Source organism: Struthio camelus, chromosome 3 (assembly GCF_040807025.1).
Source record: "Struthio camelus isolate bStrCam1 chromosome 3, bStrCam1.hap1, whole genome shotgun sequence".
Lineage (NCBI taxonomy): Eukaryota > Metazoa > Chordata > Aves > Struthioniformes > Struthionidae > Struthio > Struthio camelus.
In genome coordinates this window covers 60,587,697-60,615,196 of record NC_090944.1, presented here as the reverse complement: position 1 = coordinate 60,615,196, position 27,500 = coordinate 60,587,697, and the positions used below count along the sequence as shown (strand labels likewise).

The following is a 27,500-nucleotide window of genomic DNA, read 5'->3' as shown; positions in this document are numbered from 1 at the left end:
GGACGAAAGGCTCCGACCGCCGAGAGCCCTGCGGGGAGCCGCGGTGGCCGGCGTCCGGGCGGCGGGGCAGGGGCGGCGGCGCGGGGGGCCGCCCCACGGGCCGAGCCGGGCACGGCGGCGGGCGGGCGGGGAGGAGCGGGTGAGCCCGCCCCGAGGGGTCCGGGGGGCGCCGGGGGCCGGGCGGGCCGCGGGGGCGGGGGGCGGACGGGAGGGCACCGTGTCTCTTCCCCGCACGGCCGGGCCAGCGACACGGAGGCTCCCGGCTCGCTGCCGCCCCGCCATGGCTCCCAGCTCCGAGCGGCTCTTCGACTCCCTGGGACACTTCGGCAGGTACCGGGTCAGCCCCGTCCCGTCCCGTCCCGTCTGGGTTGATGTCCCCCGCGCACACCCAGGGACTCGCACACACCCCGCGGCTCGCACACGGACTGACACAGCGGCTGACACTCACACGCAGACGCACGCACGGGGACTGACACGCTGACTGACAGGCACACACACCAACATACAGCGACTCGGGCAAACACACACGCACGCCAGCGCACCCGGAGACGCCAGCACTCACACTGCCCACATGTCCACTCAGGGACTCACATACACAGACCATCAAACATACCCCCACGGGGACTCGCGCGTGTAGCAGGACTGACAGAGAGAGACACACATGCACATGCCAGGTATCACACCACCTGCACAGGGCATCTCACACATACACATACATGCACACATACCCCAGGAGTGACATACTGACAGACAGAGGCACACAGGCGCAGAGTATCACTCTACGCACACAGCAACTCACCCGCCCCCCCACCCCCCATATGCAGACCCTGGGACTGACACACTGACAGACAGACACAGATCACACATGCCTACACAGGGACTCACACACATAGGGACTGACACACTGTCTCCCTCACACACACACACGCATACTTATTACACACACATGCACACTTGTGTGCACACACATTAGCATATACAGGCACTGACACACACACACACACACACACACACACACACACACACACACACACACACACACACACACACACACACACACACACACACACACACAAGGTATCACACATACCCACACAGAGACTCACACAGACACTCACAGACATCCACACATGAGGATGGGCATACTTGTTGACTTCCACATGGTGGACCCCACTGTATTTACCCATGCTATGCAGGCACACACTGACACATGCATGTCTTCACACAATCCCTGCACACACATGCCCTATGTGTAGTCTTCTGTCGGCTTATTGTATGCGATAGATGGCATGTGCTTTTACTGAGATTGGGTTTACTGAATGTAATTTATGAATATGGAGTATGTATTTGTACACATATATGTTTGACATATGCACACAGTCACACCCCGACACGCAAAACATCTGCATATATACCGCATTCAGCTATGCACCCACATGCTACACATGCACAGATTCACTCACTCACATATGCACCCTGTGTACTCATACTGTGCATGCACATCATACACGCTCACGCACACACTCATAGCACTTAAGACAGTCGTGCACATACTCACACATTTGTTGCACATACGCACAGGGCCCTGGGTACAGTACTCTTCATGTGGGTAGAGGCAGTATGCATAGGATTATTGCATGGGTTGGGGTGTTGCTGCATAGGGGTACAGGCTTACTGTACGTGATAGATGGCATGTGCTTTTGTTGAGATTGGGTTAGTGAATGAGATTTATGGATATGGAGTATATATGTGTGTATATATGTATATATGTCTGCAAAAGATTATGCTGCATGGTAAATGGTGTGATGCGTGTGGCCAGTTTTCCTCTAGGTGGTGTGTGGCTCTGATGTGTGTGTATACAGTTGTAGGTTTATTATGGGAGTACTCAGGTGTGGTACATGAGTGAATACTTCTGCAGCTATAGACATAGGGCGGTGTGTGATACATGGGTGTGAGATTCTGGTTAAAGTAGGTATGAAGAAGTAGTGTTTGGCAAGGAAATGAAATTTTAGATGAGATGAACTGTAAGATCGAAAGGAGCCCGTCCTCCCAGTGAGGCCTTCTGTCAAGGACTTCCACGCCCCACTGATCAGCATAGATTTTGCAGGCACACACTCCTCAGAGTGTGTGTCTGGAACAGACCCTTCTCTCACAATTTGGCTACAAGTTGAAGCTGTTGAACTATAGTTTTATAGTTTTGTACTTTCCAGCCCAGTCACTAGTGGGTTAGCCTAAACCACAATGTTGATCTGCTCTCCATCACGTGCAAGGCAGGAGGGGCGTTTCAACAAAGCCCTGGAGCTACCTGTAATGGTGCAAGTGCATACCTGCACTCAACAGCAGAATAGGCTTTTAATATCATGTACAAGCTGTTAGCTTTCAATAGTTGTCTGTAGGTGTGTAGGATGGAAAGACTTCTTTACTTAAATTACATTAAGTAAATTTAAAAATTAAATTTACTTAAATCTACCAGATACGTCATATCATTCTGAACAGTATTTCATTCTTAACAGTTACGTGTCAGCAGTTCATTTTGCTGTTGCTGTTCTGTCTTGGGTGCTGTTTGTCAAAACCAGGTACTTGGCATTGGATACTGAAATAACGTTGGAGTAGTTATTTGTAACTGCTGAAGTAGTTTTTCCTAATGGAGAACATTTATCAATAGTTTAGAGGGAGTTTTCAAAACGACTTGCAATTAAAGGGAGAATAATTCTACAATAATAACCTCAAATCTAGGGACCAGATTATCTGAGGTGTAGTTTGTAGGAGTTGCTTTAGGGTTAGGACCTTTCAGATGAACCCCAGATTACCAGAATTTACATAGTTATGTTAGACCATGGCTATTCAAGATTTCAAAGATTACATGAGAAAAGTAGCTATAACAGTGGCTTATAGTGGAGGCACCCATTTTAAAAAGTCACGAAAGCTCTTTTTAGTCGTTTCCCTTGATACTGCTTTAGATGAATGAAAATGTGTTTTATATCTATAAAAATATTTTGCTATGCATATTCTTAACTGTAATTTTGAAATTCTCATTAGTTTGTATTTATGCATAATTTTGACACTGACAGATAATCAATAGTTTCTTGAGTTCAAGCAATTTTTATAAGGCACATATAAACTTAGTGCTACGTATAGATTCAGGTCTGCCATAGTCAGAGTCTGAGCAATCCAAACATGACTGATAGTATTTTGGGGACTGTTCTGATGTTAGTAAACTCTGACAGATGCAGTAAAGAATGGACAACTGTTTATATATTTATTTATATATATAAAAATATAAATACACGTGTATGTATGTTTGTATGTGTATGTATATCTATATATAAAATATATAAACCTTTCAGTTTAGTTAAAAGTGTGAATTTTGCGGAACTTACATTCACACAGATACTGACAGTATTTTGTTTTCCATTTGGACTCCTCTTCAAAAGTCTCAATGATGCTATAATTCCTACCAGGGTCTTGGGGCATGTAGGAACAACCATAAAAATGTAACAGCTTCTGTTTCCAGTGCCCATTAAAGGAAGTTTTTAAGCCTATTTTTGAATTTGGGCGTGGGAAGCGTCTGTGGCCCATAAATTCAAGAGAAATGTTTTTTAACATTGCTCTTGAATCTGTCTCTAGAGTATGAAATCACTGCCCGCTGTTGCAGAGGAGAAGGAAAAAAAGTCCTGTCTGCCTCAAAAGGCCTCATGCCTAATGACTTGCCAGGCCACTAAAAGCTCCCAACTTGCCCACCTCAAAATGCAGCCTTCCTCCATGCAGCAGTTCCTGCCAGACCCTGCCCACAGCTTCTTGCTGTCTGCACCCCCTTTCTGCTCATCCACTCCGGTTGCAATGACCCACTTATATACGTATCAGGTAAAGAAAATGCATACAGCCAGCCACCTGCTGCCCAGCAGCTCGCATACCGGGAAAGGGGAAAAATGACTAATGGGCTTAAGGTCAGCGGCAGTGCTCACCTGTGTCCTGGCAGATCTGTATGCCAACAGAGGCAGCGCGTGCTATGTGGCCTGCACCATGTGCGCATCTCCTGCACCTGCTGGCTTCTGGCTGCCCAGCCTGCATATGCATTTATTCAGGTTGGGAAGTATGCCTTAGGACCTGGCTGGCGGACTCACACTGCCTTACGTCTAGTTCCCAGGTAAACTAAAGGAGCGTTATTAACTTGAGTGACTGTCATCTATCAGCTTCTACCACAGAAGTTACTTACCAGCTTGCTTGTGACCAGCAGACTATGCGTTTCACAGCTCTGATCTAGACCATCACAGAATGTTGAAAGAGGACATCATTGAATGCGAAGTAGCTGTACAGAGAAAAATACAATAAGGTATCTCTGGTTGTGAGAATGCATGAGAGCAAGGATTTGATTTCCCAGTGTGGACCTCTGATAGCTATGGGATGTGGTTTACATAGTATGTGGTGTTTTCTCTGTGATTTACTGTTTTCAAGTCTTGGCTAATACTTTAGCTAAAAGCAGGTGATGAAAACTGTCAGGCAGAGAAGGGAAGACTGAGGGTGACTGATACTATTTTCAGGCTTTGTAATGAACAAAGTTTTTTAAAAGATTGTGTTTTTTAAAAACTATTCTGTCTTTTACAAAATTGAGAAGTTATCCAGATTTTCAAATGTTGGTTATAAATAAAATACTCTACTAGCAGTTGGACTATTTAATAAATTAACAATGATTGCTTTTCATCTTTATTGAAATGTATGGGTATATATTTATTTTTTAATGTCTTTTTACATTATTGCTTACATAGACTTGTTGCCTGTTAAGTTGCTATGAATCGAATTTTAGAAGCAATCAATACAAGGATTAGCGCGACTGCTGGGAGGAGCAGTGCAGCACAGCAGTGTGCTTGTTTGGCTAGTGCGCTGACCTGTTGCATCCTAACGTAGAGCTTAGTAGAGATTACGACTTTTCAACAGTTTCAACATTTTCAGTTAATTTTCCAGGAATTTTCTAGTGTTCATAAATAAACAGAGACTATGTTTAGCTCATAAAAAAACTAGCGTGGCTTTTGCAGAGACTCTTTTGATGGATTTCTATATTGCAGACCCTGCCTTTTTGTACGTTTGTCTATCCAGGCTGGCCAATGCCACAGTAGCGATATTTGAACGCTCACTGCTAGCACCATTTCTCTTCTACATACTTTGTAAGGCTCTTGGTTCACTTCTGCAGGCCAACACCAAATGGTCTCTCGTCTTTGCACATCTCAGAACTTTCCGAGGCTCCTGTTCTCATGCTGATGCCTGAACTCCCTCTCTTGTTTCATAGCTCACAGCTCTTGTTGCGATCAGGTTACGTCTTCTGCAAATTGTGCTGTGTACATGATACTTCCAGGAATGCTTGGATTTGTATCAAATAACAAAGAGTCCCAACTATCTAAAAGTACGTGCTCACCATTTCTTTCCATAAAAGGGAAATAAGAGTACTTTCCAGCAATGATTTTTCAAATTCGCTTATCTTACAGATGTCTTAAAAGGGTCTTCCCCCCTAAAAAATACATTTTTCAGGCAAACACAATAGTTGCTAATATATACAAAAGAAATTGATCTTCCTTTTCCAAACTAGTATAGAAAAGCAGGTAATTATACTCAGCTTTTGAACAGATGATTAACTTTAACTTTACAAATGGAAACACGATAAGCTTTTCCAGAAATGCTAATACATTCAATATTTTAATACATCCTGAACTCAATGAATGTTTGAAAAAAAAAATCTGTCTTCAAAAACCTTTTTTCTCTGCATACTGTCTATTTTATATAGTGGAGAAGTTTATAGCAACATATCTGTCATTCAGTTTTCAGAATGTGTCAGTGGGCAGTTATTTGTGTTTATTGGAATGTGCCAGAGAGAAGAATCTCAAATCTAAGTCTTCCTTTGGCTCCTAGTCAGGAGTGGTGTTTGGCAGAAATGCTTGACCAAATGTTCTTCAACTTCATAACCACACCATTATAACATCTGAATCAGTCAGCGCTCATCTCAGATGCTCATAGGATAAAATAAGTGGACCTAGCTGCATTACAGTAATAACTGCTTTTTCTTTTCTGGAGTCCAGAAACTTTGCAAAGAGTGCTTGATCCCATTGGTTGACTAGCATCATACTAGCCTTGGAGAAGTGAGACAAGCCATGTGTTTTCACGGAGCAGACTCTAGCAGCTTAAACAAAGCTCTTATTATCTATGCTTGACTATGCAAAAGTGGAAATATTCTCAGGGCTCAATACCAAAGATGGCTCAATACCAATACTGGCAAGTGCTGCTGGATAAAGGAAACAACAGACCAGTAATGCTGTCTGCGAGAGGAACGTGTAGTATTTGTTGGGATCCGGGACATAACGGAGGCCGTCTAGTGCAGGATCAGCACAGACGGAAGTATACTGCATCAGAACATGTCGACAACCTCACCCTGCCTGTTTCTGGACTGAAAAAGCAGATCAATAGTTAAATAAAAACGAGACAAAAATGCACTTGTCTGTAGTACTATCCATTGCCTCTCAAAAATTATAACCTGCAATACAAGCAATTCAGACTTGAAGACAGTGTATCAATTAAGATTTGCAAACCAGATGCCGAAATTTTGACTGAGTCTCTTTTGACTGTCAGCAAAACCCCAGGGTGGCTTCTAGACAAAGCTGTAGCATGGGCATAGCTGTGACAGCATGAAGCAATTATCCCACATATCAAGGAGCTGGTGATCAGCTATTCCATCCTGAAATATTACGGAGTGAATGAAAAGGAAATACACAAGGTACTGCACAGTGTGTTTCCTGTGATATGGTGCCTGGGATATCACTTCTATAAAAGCTCTTGTCAGTAATTTTCTCATGATAGTCATAATTTCCAACAGTAAAAAGATATACCAAAGTTGGAAGGAAATATTTTATGAAAGGGCTTACTCATGAAAAGTTTAGCCAGTTTATTCCTGGAAGTGAAATGCTTCAAGTAGAAAATAATTTAGACAGTTTTTAAAGGTCCCAGAAGCATTCAGCACATGCTGTGAAAACTTCTGCGCTACTATGCTGCTATGTACAACAAGAATGGAACTGAGATTCATACAGAGCTGGCATTTTATTTCAGGTAGGCTTGCAGCATTAAACTGTGGCAGCTGAACAAGGACATGAGATCCTTAACTTGTCAAAAATACAGAAAGCATGGCAAGACAGAAAATATCAACTGAGGTACCTATTTCTCAGTTACAAAGCCAAGATTGGAAAGAATGTGATGACAAAATGTACAAGGCAGAGATTTATGGGTACAAATGATGGTGGCTGATCTGTCAGATTGTCCACATACTTGAGAATAAATCTCAGCTGCCTTTGGAAAATACTGAAATTATCTAGAGAGTTAACATATACTTTAATGTTATATATTGACTGCCAAACTATAATGTTCAGCTCCCTGAGAGCAGACGTTATCTGAAGATTACATGCATTGAAAACATGGTTTGAGAAATCTAGAAACACTATCCATTGGATCAGAGACTCAACCCAGAAATTCCCTTTCTTCAGTAAAATGTTTTCATTAGAAGGTTACGGTTGGGATTCCTCTTCCTGTTATTTGGAGGCAGCGCTATTAAGTAGGAGCATCAGAGTTGCAGCACCAGCAGTGGTGTTGAGGCAGAGAAAGAGGCTGAGGCCTGGAGAACAGGTGGAGGAAGGCCAATAAGGTGGTAGCAGGTAGAAAACAACTAAAGAGAGGTACTTTAAAAAATTGGGAAGTATTTGCTGCTCTGTAAAAGAGCAGTCAGCACCACACTTTGGATGCAGCTCGGTGTCATTTCAATGTGTTGTATCAGTAATGGACTGGCCATTTGCAGGCATGTTGCATCTCTCACTCCTCTCTGAGTTGTGAAGGAGATTTGGAAGGATCTTAGTTCATATCTTATTCAGCTGTGTAAGTCAATGCTAGCTGTGAGGGGAACTTAGTAGTCCCCTCTACTACTAAAGAGAGGCACTAGTGAGCTTCATCTCGCTAACTTCATAGGACTATAGTATAAACTTTCGATATGTGCATTGGTTGCGTAGTTAAGGGGGATAATTAGACCTTTTAAGGACATGATTGACCTGCCTTATGTGTAACGAGTGCTTTAGGATGAGATGAATTGTAGATCTAGATTTGTCTGTACCTCCTCATTAAGTGAAAAGGGGATCTAAAGAACTAATACAGATGTATACAGATTGCATATTGTTTCCAATATATTGCATTCAAATGTTCAGTATACCTCCATGTTCTTTGCTTTCAACCTGAGTTAACTAATCAAGGCTTAGCTAGAAGGTTGGGGTGTGGGAGATGCTTTTGGCAGGACATCTTTGGAGTCACATTATTAGCCGGGGCCTTTCTCTCGAGACAGTGTGATGCAGCTGCTAAAATCCTTGCATTGCTCTGTGGTACATCAGACATCATAAAAGCTATCAGATTTTTATGCTACTATTATGATGCTTGTTACATTGTTGACTTTCTGGACTTCTAACACTTTCTGTCAGTTCCCTGCATACAACTGTTGAATTGAGAGCATTAAGGTCGGAGAAGTAAGAGAGTAAGCTTATTCTGAAAAAGTAGAAATCCAGAAGATACACAAAGTGAGAGAACAAAACCTGAAAATGACATTCCGAGAAGGCAAAAAGGAAGATTAATGCAGTCATTCACAACTTACAAAGTAGGCAAAAATATTTTTTTAGCCTTTAAATTTCAGACATAGATATTTGTGTCTTTGATAAAAAAAAGTTAATATTCATTTGGTCCTTGTTTTATAAATTATTATTACCATACTTATAGTGTTTCATTAGGATATCTGTCTAGTGCTAAGCAGAAAATCAAATACAAATAGTGAAAAATAAGCAATAATAGGTAAGCAATAGCTACAGGCATTCTCTGACACACAGCCACTGGATATATGTCAAAATTACACTGAGGCAGCCACTTTTCATTCAAAAAACCTGGGTTCATAGCTCATATTCCAGAACTAACTCTTAGATGGATTTTTTTTTTTTTTGCATCTTTGAGACTGGTTTAAGTCCTCAGAGCTGGGAAATGCCAAGAAATGGTTTAGAGCTCCACCATTCTGAGAGCTAATTTATATCAGTCCCAGGGTCCGAGCAAATGAACCCTGATGCCATTTTGAAGACTCAAGGAAAGAAACTGGCCCTCCACTGTGGAAGTATAACCAAGTAGAAGAGCATTGCAGAATATGTTCAATAGGAGCTTATAATACATTTTTAACCTTGGAAGCAGTGAAATCTGCAATTTGCATTTCTTTATTTTTAATTTAAATTCCTTTAAATGTTAATAATGTAAAGAAAAAGGTAGTAAAACCATCTTCCTTGAATGATAAGAAATGAAAAAATCTTGTGATTTCTGTTAAGAAATCAAGGATAATATAGAATAACTCAATTTTTTGGTGACAGAAGAGATAAATGACCAATAACACTAATGAAAATACTTTTTCCTTTAAAAGATCAATAAAGCTGTTAAGATTTTGACTTGTCTTCTTAAGGGAGGTCATGGAAAAGCTCCTTCCCTAATTAAAATCAAAGGCAGTATGTCAAATACCCAAGATCTATTAAATCAGCTTTGGGGATTTTGTACTATTTTATATACTCTACAATGTGTAAATCTCTCAGAGGAGAGAAAACAACAATATTTTTCTTGTCCTGTGAAGACATAGGTTAACTGAACCAATATCCAGCACTGAACCTAGAAGAGCTATAAGTAAACAAAAATCAGATAGAACTTTATGACCAGGCTGCTAATCAAACCAAAATAAACTAAAAATCTCCCCAGTGGGAATTAATTATTTAATAAGGTCTTGTTACAGGGCAGGTTCCCATGACCATCAGGGTTGAGGACCTTTAGGTGAAGAGTGAGCTAGCTAGCTACACATCTGCAGGGAAGAGGAGCGCTTTGTAGGGAAGGTGAGCTACAAACCTGCAAAAGAAGTGGAAAAGTCCTTTTGCAGTCACTAACCTTCCTTTCTGTGGCTTTAGTGATAACCTGCCTTGCCTTGGAGAAACCAGCCTGTCAGTAGGTATTAAACTGGCCCAGGAGTAGGCCCGTGAGTGGGACAGACTGGCTGACCTTGCAAGAGCCGCTGAACAGAGAGCTGATGGACGGGTGGTGGGCCTGCAGTGTCGGCTACTGGAAAAAGAGGAAGGAGGCAGCAGCATCGCCATGTGTTACTCCTGTCTGTTGTCCTAGCTGAGCTTTAGCAGGTTTGTAGAGAGATACAAGCGAAGGATGAAGTGCTACACTGTTACACAAGGAATGAAAAACTGTTGGTCTACAGCAATTTTCCTTTTGAATTTAGAAATAACTGTTAAATATGGTTATATTTAAACAATTCGTACATAAACAAAAGCAACTTTAACCAAAGACAGTACTTAGACCATTCACACTGTGCATTGAATTGATTCCCTTTCTTCAAGTTGTAGAACTGTAAAACTAAAATTGTAGAATTCTGTGCATGTACAATTACAAATTGCTGTATTGTCTTTGGCAGAAGAGACCCTCTGGCTGAAATTGTGTTGCCTTTCCTGAAGGGATAGCTTGATTTGCAGGTTGACCTTGTCTCAAATTTTAGAAGACAGTGTTATCTGATGCTTAATTCTGTAAATGTAACATCTTGTTAAATGATTCTTTTTGTTAGTGAAACATTCCTGAAAACATAATAAGAGAAAGATATCTGCTCTAGCTCTTCTGTTTTGCTCTTGACATAGAATCACTATAGCGAGAGTCAGAATTCACAAGGGAACATTGTAAGAGCTGCAAATGGAGCCGGAGAGAGTAAAATATCCCGTTATCCAGGTGATACAGTGCTTTATGTAGCCCACAGAACTTGATGTAGAACATCTTGATCATATTTTTGGTTGTAAAATTAATGCTTATATTTAGGAAGAAAGAAACTGGAACAACCCAAAATTCTGCGACATTTCTGTCAAATGTTTACAGAAATGATTTAAACATAATTTGATCCGTAGAGCTAATATTCCTTATTTTTTCTGACTGAAAACTCAAGAGATAAAAGTATGCGCAAGAATGGTTATAAACATTTGCTAGATAAATGATATTCTGCATGCTTGAATTGATTACGCAGCTTTCTTACCTGTTTTACCTTTTCACAGGAAATCTTTCAAAAACCTTTGAAGAATGAAACATTTCACAGTCATTTTCCAAGCAGGAAGGAATTAGATTTCCAATATAGAAATGTATAGTGTTGGGTAATATGCTTAACAATAAGCATGGCATGGCATGAAGAGAATTTATATAGAATTCAGACTGAAAATGAGCTGGCTCTGTCCAAATCTCCTGGGGCATTACTGTGAATAGGGAACAAAAAAGAGTTCTTAAAAAGTGTAAGTTGCTGTGGTAGCAGTAAGGCTTAAATATTTTGCTAAATAGTCTTTGAAGAACAGATTTCTAGTTGTTTCGGAACGGAGAATTTTCACCACTGTGAAGTGGGTATTCATTCTGCCTATTTGTACCATCAGCTATACCAGGTTCAGAGTTTTGCTGTAGGAACATGTAAGTAGACTAACAGACAAGTAAGTGCATAACTCGTATCAAAACTGACTAGTTTTATTTCAGGATTATAGACAGAGAAAGTTCAGACAAAATATATGTAAACTTCCATAGTTTGAACAAAGTTAGTGCAATGTGTCATCAAAGTAAACAGGAGAAAACATCCGACTTCCCAAATGGAGGAGGAGGAATTAAATGTAATAACAATTTATATAAGAAGTAGCACCTATGCCTGTAATTGGTTGGAACCTCAAAAAAAAAATTTTAAATTCTATTAGACGCTACAGGTTATGGCATGAAATGATTTACTTACATAAGCTGGTGGAAAAGCTACAGCGTGAAAGGGAACTGAAAGCATAATTGGGATTTATTCCAAATGAAGCTGACCAAAAGAAAACGATGTTACTAACGGTGCTAGTACTGACTTTTCCTTGTGAGAGGTAATGCTAGTAATGCATCATGCAGGCAGAATACATGTTGAAGAGTAGCCATTTATAAAAATGTTATTCCTAGAATGCAAACATCAAAAAATGGAGCTGGAAATGGTTACTACTGAACAGTTACCTACTGTGTTTAGCACTGATCCAAGTCATTCCAAAACAAACGTAAATAAATGCTGCACGGCCTCTTTTTTATTTACCTGGTAAATATCCTTGACACATGGAAAGCAGAAAGAACAAGTAGATAGCTTAGGATGAAATAGGTTGACCCCAGCTCTGCCACGGGAAGGTGTTACGATTGCCTTTCCCAAGCATTTTCCATCGTGGTCCATTGCTGCTTGCCAGCCCTGCTTGTATTGTGATTACTGCTCCGCTGGAAACTGCCTTGGCCTCACGTGGAGCTGTGACCTCAAGTTTGAGGAGTTTACTGGAACCTGTAGGGGTGCAAACATATCAGAAATATAAAAATTGATTTCATACTGATTTTGATCAGTGAAAAGAAGGTTGGCCTGAAGAATGTTAGAAACGAGCGTGCGCCATTGAATGTTGTGTCACTGTTTTTAGTGATTGTTTTGTGTCTCCACTTTTTTCCCCCTTTATTGCTTTACGTGTACTAGATATAAGGTAGACAGTATAAACATATAAGGGAGAATAACTTCAGTTGCAGCTCACAGCAAGCAGGAAGGGATGTTTGGTTGGTGCTAGTTACACACGCAGGTTGGGCAGTTCTCTCTGCTAGAGACTGCCTGGGTAGGCAGAGGCGTGAGCGTGCTTTCCTGCTGGCTGGCTCTCCTCCAGGGACAAAGGGGTAGCGAGAAACCTCTGGGCATCTTTAACAGCAACTACCCTTTCTGCTGTACGTGTCTGTCCATAGCTGAAAGCTATGTGACTAAAGAGTAGAAAAATATTTATCATTTAGATTATTTTGTCACAAATCAGGACAGAAAACTAATGTGTGCAGTTTCGATGGTTGAAAGGAAAGAACTGTTGCATCAGTTGTAAAAAAGAAATCTGAGTACTAAGTAAAGATAGCTTTATGCGGGAACTACACTAATTGGAAAATGTGTTAATTAAAGGAAAGATTGCCCATTACCAAAATGATGGTTACTGAATAGTTCATATGAGGCAGTGATGTACTTGGGTTGAATTTGATAATGCAGGATGTTGAAACAGGACACACTTTTTTGTTCGCATAAAAAGAGCTGCTGAAGAAGTGAGTTCCTTAATGCTATTTGATTTTACATGATGGGGTTCATGAGGGCTGTAGGAGCAGTTCAGGATGTAGGCAGTGAGACTTGGAGGAACCCCTGCCCAGGAAGTGTGTCAGCGTTGTGGCTTGCGCCGAGGTTGTGAGTACCTTAGAATGAGAAAGAGTGATCAGGTGAAGAGGACACAGGTTGTTACAAGAGCATTTGAAGTATTTGAGTAAAAAAAGAGATCAGAGTGAAAAGAGTTCCTGATATGGTTTTGGGCATCATATAACTAATTAATTGAGTATGTTGAGTTAACCAAAATCAAGCAGCCTTGATTTTCTTTAAATTTCAGCCTTAGATATATGCGGAAAAGTATATAAGAAAATCAGGTGGAAGCTTCAAGAGAGGAGAAAAACTTTCAGAGTTTGCAATTATATTTCTAAAAGCTTGGAATCTTCTGGCGATTACTGTTTGTTTGCTACAGTGGGGGAGAAACACAGGAATATCAGCAGTAAACTTGTAATATGCTAAAAAGAGGGAGTTTACCTCCTCTTTTTGTTAAAGTTTTTGAGTAGAAAAGACTTTTTTTTCCTGTAGTCAGAATGAACTTTTTACTTGCCATTCTTAAACTCCTTTGACATGGCAAAAATTGGCAAAATTTTATTTGGCATTATCCTGGAGTTTACAAAGTTTAAGCTGATTTTGCTTGCTTTAAGGAGAATTTTCATCTTGTACTTATGCAAAAAGTTGTTCTACTTAGACACTGCAAGGCAATGGTCATTGCAAGTGGTCAGCATTTCCAAAAAATACTACAAAAGGCAACATTGTTGTTATTCCTTCCACAACACCTTGAAACTCAAATATAGGAGGCATATAATACCTCAGCTATCATTGTGTTATGGTCGTTGGCAACAATGTTTTTTTAATGACTATTCCAGACAATGTAAATGCAATGCTTATAGATAAAAAGTATATGAAAAATGGTTGCTTCTATAAATGTAAAACATTTCCTCTTTCAACTCCAAAAGTGCTGCAATTACTTTACTTCTGAGTGAGTTTGCTTTTCTGATGGTCAGCTGTAGATTCATAATGCAAAGATCATTTTTCTAAGAAAAGAAAAGAAAGACTTTTAAAAATATTGTCCTTAATTTTGTAGGTCTAGTTCTCAGTTTTTACACTGATGTAACTTTCTTCTTCCAAGCTATTAAACCAAACGTGCAGTAGTGAGCAGCCAATCTGTTTCTCTTCCTGACCACAGTGAACAAATTCTGGGCTCATGTTGATCAAAGCAGAAACGTACATGTGTATATTGGGATAGAAGCGTTACAATTCATCAGCAAATCAGTTTTAAAATCTTATAAGAATGATTTGGTAAGTGTCTGCTGTTCAGTGACTGCATGTTGATGCACACGTTGTGACTAGTGGTGATATGTAATTCCTAAGGGCTTTCCTATCTCTGTGGGTTTCCTATCTTTGTAGGTTTTCTAATTGCTGACTCCATGCTATTAGCATGTTTAAATTAGATATCAACACAACATCTTCTTCCACTGAAAACAGGTTCTAAGAATGACTATCTTGCTGATGCAGGCTGAGACCAATCTTAGTGCATTTAAAACCATCCTTAGGAGGGAAGGAAGTTTACTCTTCTCGACACTGTAAGTCAAACAAGGCCGTGTCTGCTGTTTATTTAAGGCTGCTTCCAAACCTACATCTTTGCACCACAGCAAACATACTGCCCTCAAGTCTAATTTCAGCTGCCTTACTCTCAAAAAATAAATGTGTAAGTTCTGTATTCATAGCTTTTTGGTTTAGAGTGGAAAGAATGTCTTTTTTCTCACATTTAAAAAAAAAGAAAGGATGGAGTACAGAGGTAAAAGTGGTTACTGAACAGAAATTCTTTCAAAAGTAATAAATATCTAGAGATTTTCTTTCCACTGAAACCATCCTGTTGAGTGTACTTTGCACAACAAGAACAGGCTGTGTTTTCTGACTGAGAGCAAGCAATTTGCTAACAAGGTGGTTGAAAAGACAAACAGTAAAAATAGTTCTTGTAAAACCTGTGCAATAGTACAAATCTTTAGCTAATCACAGAACAGCCTTGTTACTCTGTGATGCACTTTTTTTTTTTTTAAAGTAAGTTTTCTATTAGTTTTTAAGGAATACCTAATAGATTTGCCCCAATTTTTTTCCCTATTTGAAGGAGAGACAAGGAAACAGACACTGTCACAAACTTACCATGGTTAACGTAAAATTAGTGTCTAACAACAATTTTCTTGCAGCTATACACTGCAATAACTTTCAATGGTAAAAGTACCTGAAGGCTGAGGCCTCATTCTCCAACGAATATGCGGCGATAAGGTCCACTTCAGATATTTTTGCCTCCCAGATCAACTACCTCTCAAATAGGCTGGCCGAGCTTGTTTGCATGGATGCAATGTTAATTGGATCTAATAATTGGCCTGGCTTGATTTTTTTCAATCATCATCTCTTTTGACAGCTTTTTTCAAGTTAAATGAGTTTCCCAGATGCAATTCACAGCCAGTCCACACAAAATGTTCCACCGCAACTGAGAGTAGAGTGCACTGTTATCTCAGGGATGAATAAACAGAGTGAAAGAAGGAGGGAGGAAATATTTGCAGCGACGGTGCCACAGTGTATGTTGTGTCACGAAGCTCCGGCCAGAATGACAGTGTTTTGACATCTAGTTCATTATCTTTATGCAAAAATATTTCCTCTTTTTAAGTACTAGAATTATGAAATTCATCTTGGCTTTTCTCACTGATGAGATCATAAAACCAGTGGAGCACTAAAGAGTCAGAAAATGTAAAAGTCTTCTTTTTCACTGTAAACTGAAAAAGAACAGTTGAGAAATTTCACAGAAATATTGTAAGAAAGACTGGAATATTTTCATGCTGTGTCTTGCTTAGGCTTTCATGAAGAGAGTTTTATGCTCCTTTGACTTCTGGCATTCATTAAGCTTTCCTATACTGGAGCAGTAACCTACAAAGTCTTCTTGACTTCTATATTTGACACTCCTGGCAAGAGTGACAAAATGTGCATGCCAAATAATTATCTCACTAAAGAGATGGAAAAACACTGTGAAGAACCGGAGATTATCATGCCTTAGAGGACAGTTGTCATGTCCATAGATCTTACAAATTGCAGAAAGTATATTTTTCAAAAAGAAAAACATCTGTAAAATATGTTCTTGAAAATTACTGGTTGCAACAATGCATATATTACCTAATTCAATGTGTGTATGTGAAGATCACTAATATTCTTTGTATTTTAGCCTATAATATATACACTCCAGAAATTGTCTTTTTTCAGATCAGTACGATAGTCCAGGAAAATAAATGTCAGGCTTTGATTAGAGAAGCCTTGCCTTTTTCTTGGTGATTTTCCATAGTATTTATTGCTAATGCAATGTTATTTTCTTTATGTTTTGGTGAGCCTGTGGCAGTTATCTCTTATTTCAGGGAAATTTAATTTCTTTTAAAATGGAGCTTGGTGAGGTTGCTAAAGAGATTATGTTACATGGTTACTTGCAGCAGAGAGGTTTAAACTCAGTAACGGAGGAGTTCCTTATCAGTCTGGTGTTCCTGAAGTAGGAACTAAGGAAAAGCGTTAATCATTTACAGTGACAACGTAGACTTTAACCTGTGCCTCAGGGTCAGCAAAGTGTGCAACCTACCTGCGTTCTGCCATGACTACTGCCGCTGTGGAGCTGTACTGAGGTGTGTTAGTGCCCAAGAGGTGATACTGCTCTCCCTTTTATTGCCTGCTGCCATGGGCACTCCAGGATCCTGAGCAGGGGTCCCTGGCCTCCTCTGCCCCTGCGGCAATCCTCTCAGAAGGAGAAGAGACTGCTTGGCAGTGGCGTGAACGTGGTGTGAGCAGCAGCCCCACACCTGTGCACAAGAGTTTTAAGACTGGGGAAGACTAGTGACATGGCCACACCAAGAGGGCCTGAGTTTTAACTCATGCACCTGGCAGTCCGAAGAGAGGGATCCCAGGCTAGCAGCGTAGCAAATGAGAAAGGCAGCGGCTTTCTGTTCCTCCTTGCTCGGCACGCTCTGCTTCCCCAACCTCTGTCCTAGCAAACCTGTGTCTGCCATGAGCTCTCTGTCTTTCTGCATCTTTGTACACTCTTCAGCTGTTCTGGCAAGGAAAGTTCAATGCATCTTTGATATTCTCCCATCCCACATATCATCCTCCCTACATACTTTTCATGCTTTCTGTATGTTGTCACTGACTGCCTAATTAAGTCCTTTTTTTTTGCAACTATACAAGTTATGAATTTCCTGACCTCTGTGCATTAGGTCTTTGTAGAAGAAAAGGTCTTCCTACCCAGCAGACATACTCAGCAGTTCATAGGGATGGGCTCTTCAGTCCAGCACTGTTACAACACTGCACTGTAGTCAGCACTGATTTTTGCCTTCACAGCGAAAGAAGGCTTTCAGGTTTTTTAACACACACACACACACACACACACACACACACACACATGCATACATACATACATACACATACACATATATATAGACATAGCTAGTCCGTTGTGTCATTTTCCTGGCAACCACGGCAGGTACAAGCTTTTTACAAGCAGGGGAGCAGCACATCAGTGTGGTGGCAGGGTTGTGGGATGCCTTCAGCCACTAGTGCTGCCAAACACTTTTATAGTGTCACATCAGACCTTATTCTTCCCCTGTCCTTGCTTCCCCTGCCTGCTCCTTTGCTTTTTTATCGAGCAGTTAAGAGATTAAAAACGGCAGTGCAATCCGTCCATCAGGATTCTGCAACAACACAGCCATTTTGTTGTTAAAACACATGTTTTTCTGTTCTTCAGTTAAGGAATAAACGGTATAAATTATATCTATTACCATATATCTGGCATCCTATTTCACATTTTGTGTGTGCTTAGAATAGGTGCTGCAAATTAGGTAAGGAAAATAAGGAAACTATGGAACAGTTTTCTTTGTTGGAGCTGAGTAAGATTTTCGTGATACTGAAAATGGAAGACCACTTTTACAAGAACCAGTTATATCTAGTTCTAAGTTAAACCCTTGAAAGATGGATGGGATACAGTGTGACACAGATATTTCTTTAAAATAGATCCTTTATTACTTTTTATAGAGGTGGAAATTGTTCTGTACGACACAAAGGCAAAATGAGGAAAGGGTAAGGGACTATAATTTATATAGTTTTGGAAAGTAACCGGAGGGGGATAACTGTTAATTCTCTTCAAAGAAATGATGAAAGACAAGGAAGATTTATTCAAAGTTGCACAAGGATGTTTTATAAGCTGCTAATAGCCTTACACTGAAAAAAAGGGGACATTGAGATTAGATATAATGAGAAACTTTCCAACAGAAAGATTTGGCAGTGGAGTAGTCTGTCAAAAATGGTTATTGAAGCACAATCACAAGAAGTGTTCAGGAAGAGATAAAATAAAACTCTCAAGGGAGAAGCTAGTGCAGAGATTAGCTAGAACTGATCTAAATTATAGCCCTGGTGATGCTCTGGGGATTTGGGTTTTACAAAAATGCCATTGTGCATTAGTTAATGCCATCTTCTCAGCCAGTATCCTTACAAATTGTTATCTTCTTTCAAGCCTCTCCAAGAAGAAAGGGCATAAGTGTCTTTTTCTTGCTCACTTTCACTGGGCAGAAGAGAAATGATGAACCTGAAGTCTGTTGTGCTAGGAGAACTAATTAGCAAACTCAGGATGAATGTATGGGGGTTTTAAATTGCTTCATTCTTCCCATGTCTGGGGAAATACCAACTGGGCTATCTGATGCGTAATGACAGATATTGCAAATACTGGGAATCTTGGTTCCAGATATGGCACTTTTTCTTAGCTAGTAGAAGACATAATTGCACCAGCTTCTTGGGATTTTATTTGCTAATTTGCTAGGGGTCTTCTAGTCCTATTCTGTCATTCTGTATGCTGCAGCAATAGCCCAAGTTGAAGAGTTTGCTCTTGCTCTGTTGTTTGTAAAATGGGTTGCTCTCTTTAGATAGGAACAGTTGCAGTTAAAATAACGCTAAGAAAGAGGACATAAAAGATGTTGCTGACCATATTTGTCTGCATTAATAGGGAGATGAAGGTGACTCAGAATAACCTTTGCTCCTTTCTGGTCCAAGATAGTCCAAAAGCCTTTTAGAGCACGGTTAGCGTTGCTTTGGTTTACGACTAAGCTACTCAGTCCTCAAGAGACTGTCCTCTTGGCAGGGAATGGATAGGCTTATGGGATGCCTTCATTATGTGCAGTTTCCCTTGACCAAATTGCTCACAAGGTTTGTTGTGAAAGAGCAGTGCAGTGCCTTCATGAGGAGCCCCCCACGAAGCGAGTCGTCAAGAGGGAAGTGGGGCCAGCTTTTGAGCTGCCAGTGATTGCCACCGTGGGTTTAGCAATCCAGCCCTCTGACTGCTGTGGAAAAATCAATAGAGCTGTTGCTAACGAGAAAGAGGGACAAAAAGTACTGCATCTAAATAGCAACAATTTCACTGGAAAGACAGGATAGGCAAGTGTGCTTACATCTACCAAGGGAGGAATTAAGGATCACAAGATAAAAGGCAGAGACAATGAGGATGGTGAGCAGATTTCGGTTATGCAAGAGGATCGTTTTTCTGAAAAGGTTAATTGGACATTAAGTCAATGCATGCAGCAGATTGTATTTGTATACTCTGGTATGGATAGTTTAGAAATACGTTAGATATTGTGAGGATAGGTACTTTATAAGTCCTAGACTAGGTGCTGTTGCAACAAGTAAATCATAAGCTTTACTACAGGAATTCAAGGCTGGTTTAGGTACATCTGCAGATTAGTGCAACTGATTGGCTTCCAGCAAATAAAAAATGAAGGTGAAACCAAAGCTATGTTAGTTTTTCTGAATGCACACTGTGCTAATTCTGTGGATAATTTTAACATTTAATTGAGGAAAAGACTCCTTTTGCTTAGATTAGCAGAAACTGTTCCTAGAAGTTGCAGCCAGTGACACTAGAGTTTACTGCAAGTATTTGGACATAGATTGCAAGCCTATGTGTTGAGGAATAGGTAGGCTTCTTCTAAATACCTATGCATTTTATATACAAAGCATCTCCAGCATTTTTGGAAAAGCTGTTAAAATGCCAAAATGTTGTGCATAAAACATTCATTCAGCAGGTTTCTTTTATGATAAAATCTTTAATGCATAACTGCATACCTTGTTTAAGCCAAAACCCAGCCCAATTTACAGCTACATTTTGGTACAGAACATTTTACGCTATTCAGATTGTATCTTCATCTGCTTGTGTCTACATGTATTCTATCTTCGTGTTTTGGAAGCAATAAAGAGAAATGGAAGTTAGGTGGAATACAGGTAGATGGATACAATTAAGATGAAATGAAGAGGATAATTTGTTTGTTTTGTTTTATGTGATGTATCTCCATGCCTCAGAACCTGAGGTCGCAACATTTTGTTTTGCTTTTTTCGAACCATTCCAGTAATCTAGAGCCTTATTTTGAAGGATGTACTGCACAGAATTGAAGGGCAGCTTTTACTTCAAACTAAGTGCTTAAGTTCAGAATTGTTTCTTTTTAAATGATCTTCTCTATGTCCAGCTAAATGCACGACTAAAGAGCATGCATTTGTTTTTTGACAACAGAGACTCTTGGTATTTCCTGGGGGGCAGATGACTTCCCTTGTGGATCTTTTCTCATCTTTGGTCTCCTGCAGGGCTTAGCTAGTCTTGAAGCAACGCTACATGACAAACCTCTAGATACTTAGTGTTGCCTCCACATACAACTTTGCCAAAATGACTGGCCTGATCCTAGCAAATGAATTACTTTGATGTTTTTTTCTTTCATGTATAGGTGGCTTTTCTGCAGCAAACCTTTTTTTTTTCTTCTCCCCTTTATAGATTCCAAGCATTTGTCTATTTTGCAACTGTCTTTCAAGCTATGTCATGTGGTATCCACTATTTAGCTTCTGTGTTCATGGCTGTTACTCCTAACTTTGTATGTGATATCCCTGGAAATGTGAGTAGTGTTCTCTCCTACAACTCCTCTGGATCAAGTGTAGAGGATATCTGGACACTATGGACGTCAACAGAAAATTACATCGTGGTCCAGCTGGGAAATGGAGAAACCTGGGAACTTAATCAATGCAGCAGGTCCAAACGAGAAGTCAGTTCGGATCTCACATACGAATATGAAGGCAACAAGTCTGAATTTTCTTGTTCTGATGGATTTCTCTATGATCATACAAAATGGAAGAGCACTATTGTTACAGAGTGGGATTTGGTCTGTGATCGAGAATGGCTTGCAAAATTAATCCAGCCTACATTCATGCTTGGAGTCTTGATTGGAGCAGTGATTTTTGGTGATATTGCTGACAGGTAAAATGCCATCCTCTGAAAACTGTAGCTTCAGACCTCAGTAACTTCACGTGTACCTATCTGTTTTGTTATTTCGTTCATTACATATGAATTCAGGAAGTGCTGATGTTTTATTCACAGATGTGTTTAACTCCGTTTTTTTTTTTTTTCCTGTAGCAAGTACTAATTTTACAATGTCTTTGCAAATAATTTGCTTTTAGAATTTGTTTCCTAATTTATATCAGCTGTTGTTCTAAGCGTTGATTCTTGAAATTGCTCTGTGCAGCTTGTATTTTGCCCCTAGATTTTTTTTTTTCCCACAAGAATAGCGATAGTAAGTAGTAATAGCAACAGTAAAAGCTGGAAATAGGTTTTCCCCTGTTTTCCATGAGGAGGAGAAATTCTTCATGGAAATATAAATGTTTATTTCTGGATATGATAAATAGTGAAAGGGCTAATGTAAGGTTAAAATCCAGATATTTTTAAATCACAAATTTCTTCACTTCTGTCATGAGTACAGCTCTGTGGGACTGATGCAAAGGCTTTGAGAGTTTGATCAAACCCTTTATTCCTAAAATAAACAAACACCCATACACTATCTTTCCTTTTCATTGTTGCAATCCAATAGTAGTTTTCCCCTGAATAGCTGCCTTAACTTCAGGCTCTTGAAGGTTAATCCAGAAAGGAAGAGAAATGGTTGTCAGGGAGCTTTGCTGTTATTTCACTTATTTACCGGCGTGTACAAAGGTCTGTTTGAGTGTTGGGGCACTTGATCAGACCAGTCCCCTGTTCACTGTCCCAAGGTGCTCGGTCAGCTTGCTCCCCTCTCATGCCTCCTCTCTGGGTGTTTTGTCAGGTGACACCATCAGTTATCCATATTAGATTCAAATTCCCAAGCTACGTCGTAGCAGGCTTTGCCTGAGGCAGCTTATGTATCTTCATTTTCATTTGAAGACTGCTTTAACTTTATTTATGTCTTTCTATAAAGGAGCTTATAGACTAAGAGCTCTCTTACATAGAGGATGACATGTTATTCCACAGCTAACTGTATGGGCAGGAAAAGTAGACCGGTCATGTTGTTTTCTGGTTTTCCTTCATTAGCGCAATGTTACAGTGTTGCACTTACAAAATGCAAATGCAAAAATAAAGATGATTTTTTTAAAATTTGAATTTTAGAACACATGGAATCAAGCCTTTCTCCTGCTCCAAGGCTTTATAAAACTGTATTTAAAACAAAACCAGAATTTAATGCCAACATTTGTTCTGTGCCCCTTTAAATCAGTCATAGTTTTATTAATTAATATTCGGACATGACTTATGAGGTTATCATTGCATTGTTCTCATTTTCATTAATTCAAGCCATGGACGGCCAGTTAAGGAAATAACACACGTTCTGCGCTGCGGATTTGCGACCATAGATTTTACAGCTTAAAGTTATTATTTTCTGACAGATCCTGGCTGGTGGGAAATAAGTTTGTGGGTTCCTCCCATTGCCAGTTAACAGATTTTCCAGCAGAAGAGGCCCGACAGCTGGGACCCACTGGGATCACTTCTGGCAATGCTGGCAGGACTTAGCGACCAAATGTGCATGATGACTCCTTCCTCACCCCTCTTCCAGTTCAGGGCCAGATTAAAATGGGAGGGTGCTGGAAAAAACTATGCGGTGTCATTGTTTGGACTATACCTCCTAATTACAACCTCACTTTCCAGGACTGTTTTAATGTAGTACCAAACACCCGCAGAGAAAAACAGACAAAGAACCCTCCCACCCTTGGAAGTCTCCACGCTCTCCACCCAAACGTAATATCCGTATCTGTGAAAAGCGATTCACCGTGGGGTAGATAATAAGAATCCAAGACTATATTATCAGGAGGTGAAAATGATTGCACGTATTTGGTATTACAGAGCATTTGTAGACAAAATAGAATATAATGAATCTGTCAATAGAGTATTGGATATCTATTGCAGATTTCTAGGTTCTTCTCCTCAGCTGAGCTTCTTGTTGATAGTGTGGGCTCACTTGTTTAGGTACAACTAGCTCTGCTTGATGGGCATGTTTTCCCTCTGAGATATGGGAAGACAACAGAGATATAGGTTCCTTTTTACCAAATGACCTTCTTTTATACTGAAAATGACTGAGTATGTTTTTGATAGGAAACTGAAGTTTGACATAATTTTTTTTGCTGCTAGTATACCAGCTTACTGGATGTCTATGGTTGTATATGCATGCCATGTAATTGTCGTTGATTAGCGAATTTAACTTAAAGTAATTGGACAGAGATACATTACAGAGGCCTTTCTTTACTATTGAAATTGTTTTTTACTGTTGGCAAGAGAGAACGTGTTATCACAGCTAACTTATGTTAGAACTTGCTAAGTAGATGTTCCAGCTTCCAGATGAGCTCTCTGGAGTTGCAGTCATATTTTAATGCGATGTTTTTGGTTATTCATAACTTTATTATTGCTGTGATTTGCAGGATGGGAAGACGGCGTGTTATATGGTTCACGAGTGCTGGTCAGTTTGTATTTGGCATTGCAGTGGCGTTTACATTTGACTACTACAGTTTTGTGGTTGTGCGCTTTCTCCTTGCTATGGTAAGAAAGGATGTTCATCCTGCCTCTTTTTATGTGTTGTTTCCTTCCCCTCCTCAGGAAAACCTCCCTTTTTTCCTCTTTCCTCCCCGACTTCATTGTTCTAAAGCCCCTCTGTTGCACTTATTTCAGCAGAGCAGGGAGAGTCTGAATGTTCTTGGATCAGCAGCACTTTTCCTCTTTGAATTAATAGAAAGCATCTGTGTGAAGGAGTGTTTGGTACTTCCTCCATCCCAACCTCTGCTGGACTGGTAATTAAATACCAAGTGTGAACAGCAAACTCTGGTTTCTGCATTGCAGCTGGCATTGCATTTCTCCTTCTTGTTAGAAATGGAACATATTTTTCTTAAAATAAAAAATCTATTAAGAAGTATGATTTTATCTCTACCATTGTCAGTAGTGAAAAAGAGATGTACTTCTCTTCCATGCATTTCTTTGATCTTTTAAACTACATCTGAAATATTCAGTATATAGGTAGACGTGTTTAACACCTAGATGTTTATACTATACTTAAGAGTATTCCTGTGTGTGTGCGTATGAGTGTGCGTATGTGTGTGTGTGTGTGTGTGTGTGTGTGTATCTGTATACATACTTGTGTATATATGTATATTTAGTGATCAATTTTAAATTACAGTTTTACATCCAAAGTTATAATTCTTGGGAGTATTTTATTATGTAATGCATCGAGAAGTTAGAAAGCTATCACGAGAAAAATAGTATGTTATTTAAAGTAGTAAAAAAATGTGAAAATAATTGCGTCATTTATTTTATTCCTGCTGGCTGTGCATTAGTCAAGAGAGGACCTTGGATCTGGATCTCCCATTGCCTGATTAGAGCTCAGGAGGATTTCCTATCAGGAAAACTGCACGGGCTTTTCAGCCTTGAGCAGTGAGATCAACTTAGGAGTCCCTCTACTAAGTCCCCTGGCTATTGATGCTAGAGGCTATGGTAGTTTATAGAAGCAAAAAGCTCTGACCGGACAGATGCTGTCAGTTTTCCCTGCCTACTGGGACCGATTTGCAAGACGGAGGTGCAAGGCCCTAATCCCATGCCCGTGAGATCAGTGGCAGCTTTCCTAGCTGTTTCAATGGGTTCAGCATCAGAGTTTATTAAATGGAACATTTCTAACCAGAAAATTGATTAATCAAAATCATTCACTGGAATATTTTCTAATCTCAATTTTCTAACTGTATTAATGTTCTGAGATGCCAAGAGTTTGGAGTGTTACTAGAGAAATGGAAATATATTTGTTCAGTGAAGAAATGCTTTAACGAGGACCACGCTGGTAATTACATTCCGTTAGTATGGCTAGCTAACCTATGAAAACCTATAACAGTTTTCCTATAACCTATAAATGAGATTATATTCCAACATTTTAAGAAAATGAATTAATGAGATAAATTACAACAGTATGGAAGCTAATTGGCAGTAAATTTGCAGTTCCCTGACACGCAGGTTATTAATAGTCTACTTAAAAGCCAAGGTCAAGATTTTCAGAAGTGGCTATTTTTTTGGTGTACCTTATTTTTTTAAATGTCCAGTTTGTGATGCCTGATTTTCAGAGGCAAAGGGCCTAGTGACATTATTAGCAAATTAAGCTCAAATTTTTCAGGTTTCTCTTGTTGGCTCCCCACCACCAATAAGGAAAGGCATCCAAAATCCCACCACTCTTTCGAGTACCGCTCCCTGGTGTTCTGAAGGTTTGAGTGAGCTTTTTCTCCGGTTGATTTGTTTTCAGGATTACTTTTTTCCTATCAGGGTGTGACATGCCAGTGCCCTGCATGTTAAGTGTACACAGATCTGGAACACTGTTAGCTGTTCGGTTTTGCTGTTGTTGTGCAAGGAGAGTAGGCGCCAGCCTCACACTTGTTTTTCTCTCTCTCTTTCCCCCTCAGGTTTCAAGTGGCTATCTGGTTGTGGCTTTTGTTTATGTGACTGAATTTGTTGGCACTAAAGCTCGAACCTGGGCTTCTATGCATGTCCATGCTTTTTTTGCTGTGGGAATTATGGTTGTGGCACTCGTGGGATTTTTGATTCGGACCTGGTGGGTCTATCAGATATTTCTCTCCATAACAACTCTTCCCTTTGTCTTGTGCTGCTGGATGCTCCCAGAAACACCTTTTTGGCTACTGTCAGAGGAAAGATACGAAGATACACAAAAAGTAATTAATATAATGGCAAGATGGAACAAAGTAAGCACTCCTTGTAAAATTTCTGAACTCTGCTCAGTCCGACAAGATGATCTAGTCAGTGGCAGAACGGGTGATAATGACTTATCTTCAACGAAGAAGCACAACATCCTAGATCTGTTTTGTAATTGGCACATTGCAAGAAGGACCATTACAGTCTGGCTGGTCTGGTTCACTGGGAGTTTAGGATACTACGTGTTCTCCCTGAGCTCGGTCAATCTAGGAGGCAATGAGTATTTAAATCTGTTTCTCATAGGTAAATATTTTTTGTACTTTATTCTGCTTATGACAGAGCTAGAACATATAATTTAGAAGCATCTAGAGATTTGACAGCCAATTTTCTGACTTTATTCATTCCATTATGGACCTTGTTCAAAACTGTTCTTGTTAACTCTTCATAAAGTTGCTGCTTAACACCAGAGGGATACTGTTCACTGCAAATCTCACTGTTTCTGGAAAAAAAAAAAGAATTTAAAAGTTGTTGAGGCACAAAATTCTCTGTCTGGCTTTGTGGCTGTAAAACCGTACCCAATTTTTTTTCCTCTTTGCCCTGTAAGCGTATAGCAGATCCACACAAACAACAAGAGAACCGGACCAGCAACACAAATTCACACAGCTCTGTTAAATGCACAAACTGGGGAAAAGGCAGTAAAAATGATTCCTGTAATTACTTACAGTCCTGATAATACTTAGTCAGTCTGTACCAGCAACGCATTCATTCTATTCTCAGAAGCAAGAGTAGTTTTAATTTTCTCAGAACTGTATTTTTTTACTTTAGTTGCAGTGTTCTTCTAATTTTGTTTGCCTGACTGTGATCTTCCTCTGGTATGCAAGTTGTTTATAAAGGCTGCTCATGCATTCAAGGTCCGATCTAAAGTTTGTTAAGATCAGTGGAAATATTCCATTGACTTCAGAGGAATCTAGATCAGGCACGCAGCTCTGAGCCAGCAAAGAATTAAATCATGCGCTTTGCTTATGCATCTGAGTACTCTCAGTAAAGTGGATGTGACTGTCTATGTACATAAGCACACTGAAGGCCTGGGACTTTCCTGAATTCGGTTTGTGTTGTCACACATTATAGCACACTGGTAGACTGACTGTTGTGTTGAAGACTGGATGCTAGTATTGCCCAGGTAACTACATTGGTATGATACGAGTGCGGTACTTAAATCACTGCATCCACCTGTTTCAAAAATAC

At 39.9% G+C, this 27,500-nt stretch overlaps 1 protein-coding gene across 7 annotated transcripts in view; it reads left to right on the top strand.

The window, feature by feature from the left end:
* Positions 1–27,500, top strand: part of SLC22A16 (solute carrier family 22 member 16) — a 39,730-nt gene that overhangs the window by 1,682 nt on the left and 10,548 nt on the right. For 2 of the 7 annotated variants that reach the window (XM_068938026.1, XM_009676958.2), the window contains 3 exons: positions 21,066–21,542; positions 23,999–24,116; positions 26,009–26,558. In XM_068938026.1, the coding sequence (XP_068794127.1) occupies positions 21,066–21,542; positions 23,999–24,116; positions 26,009–26,558 (1,145 nt within the window). Of the gene's footprint in view, positions 1–177; positions 331–4,140; positions 4,334–5,377; positions 5,399–14,716; positions 14,815–21,065; positions 21,543–23,998; positions 24,117–26,008; positions 26,559–27,500 lie in introns of those variants that run through there. The other 5 variants (XM_068938029.1, XM_068938027.1, XM_068938030.1 and 2 more) reach the window with 5 other exon arrangements.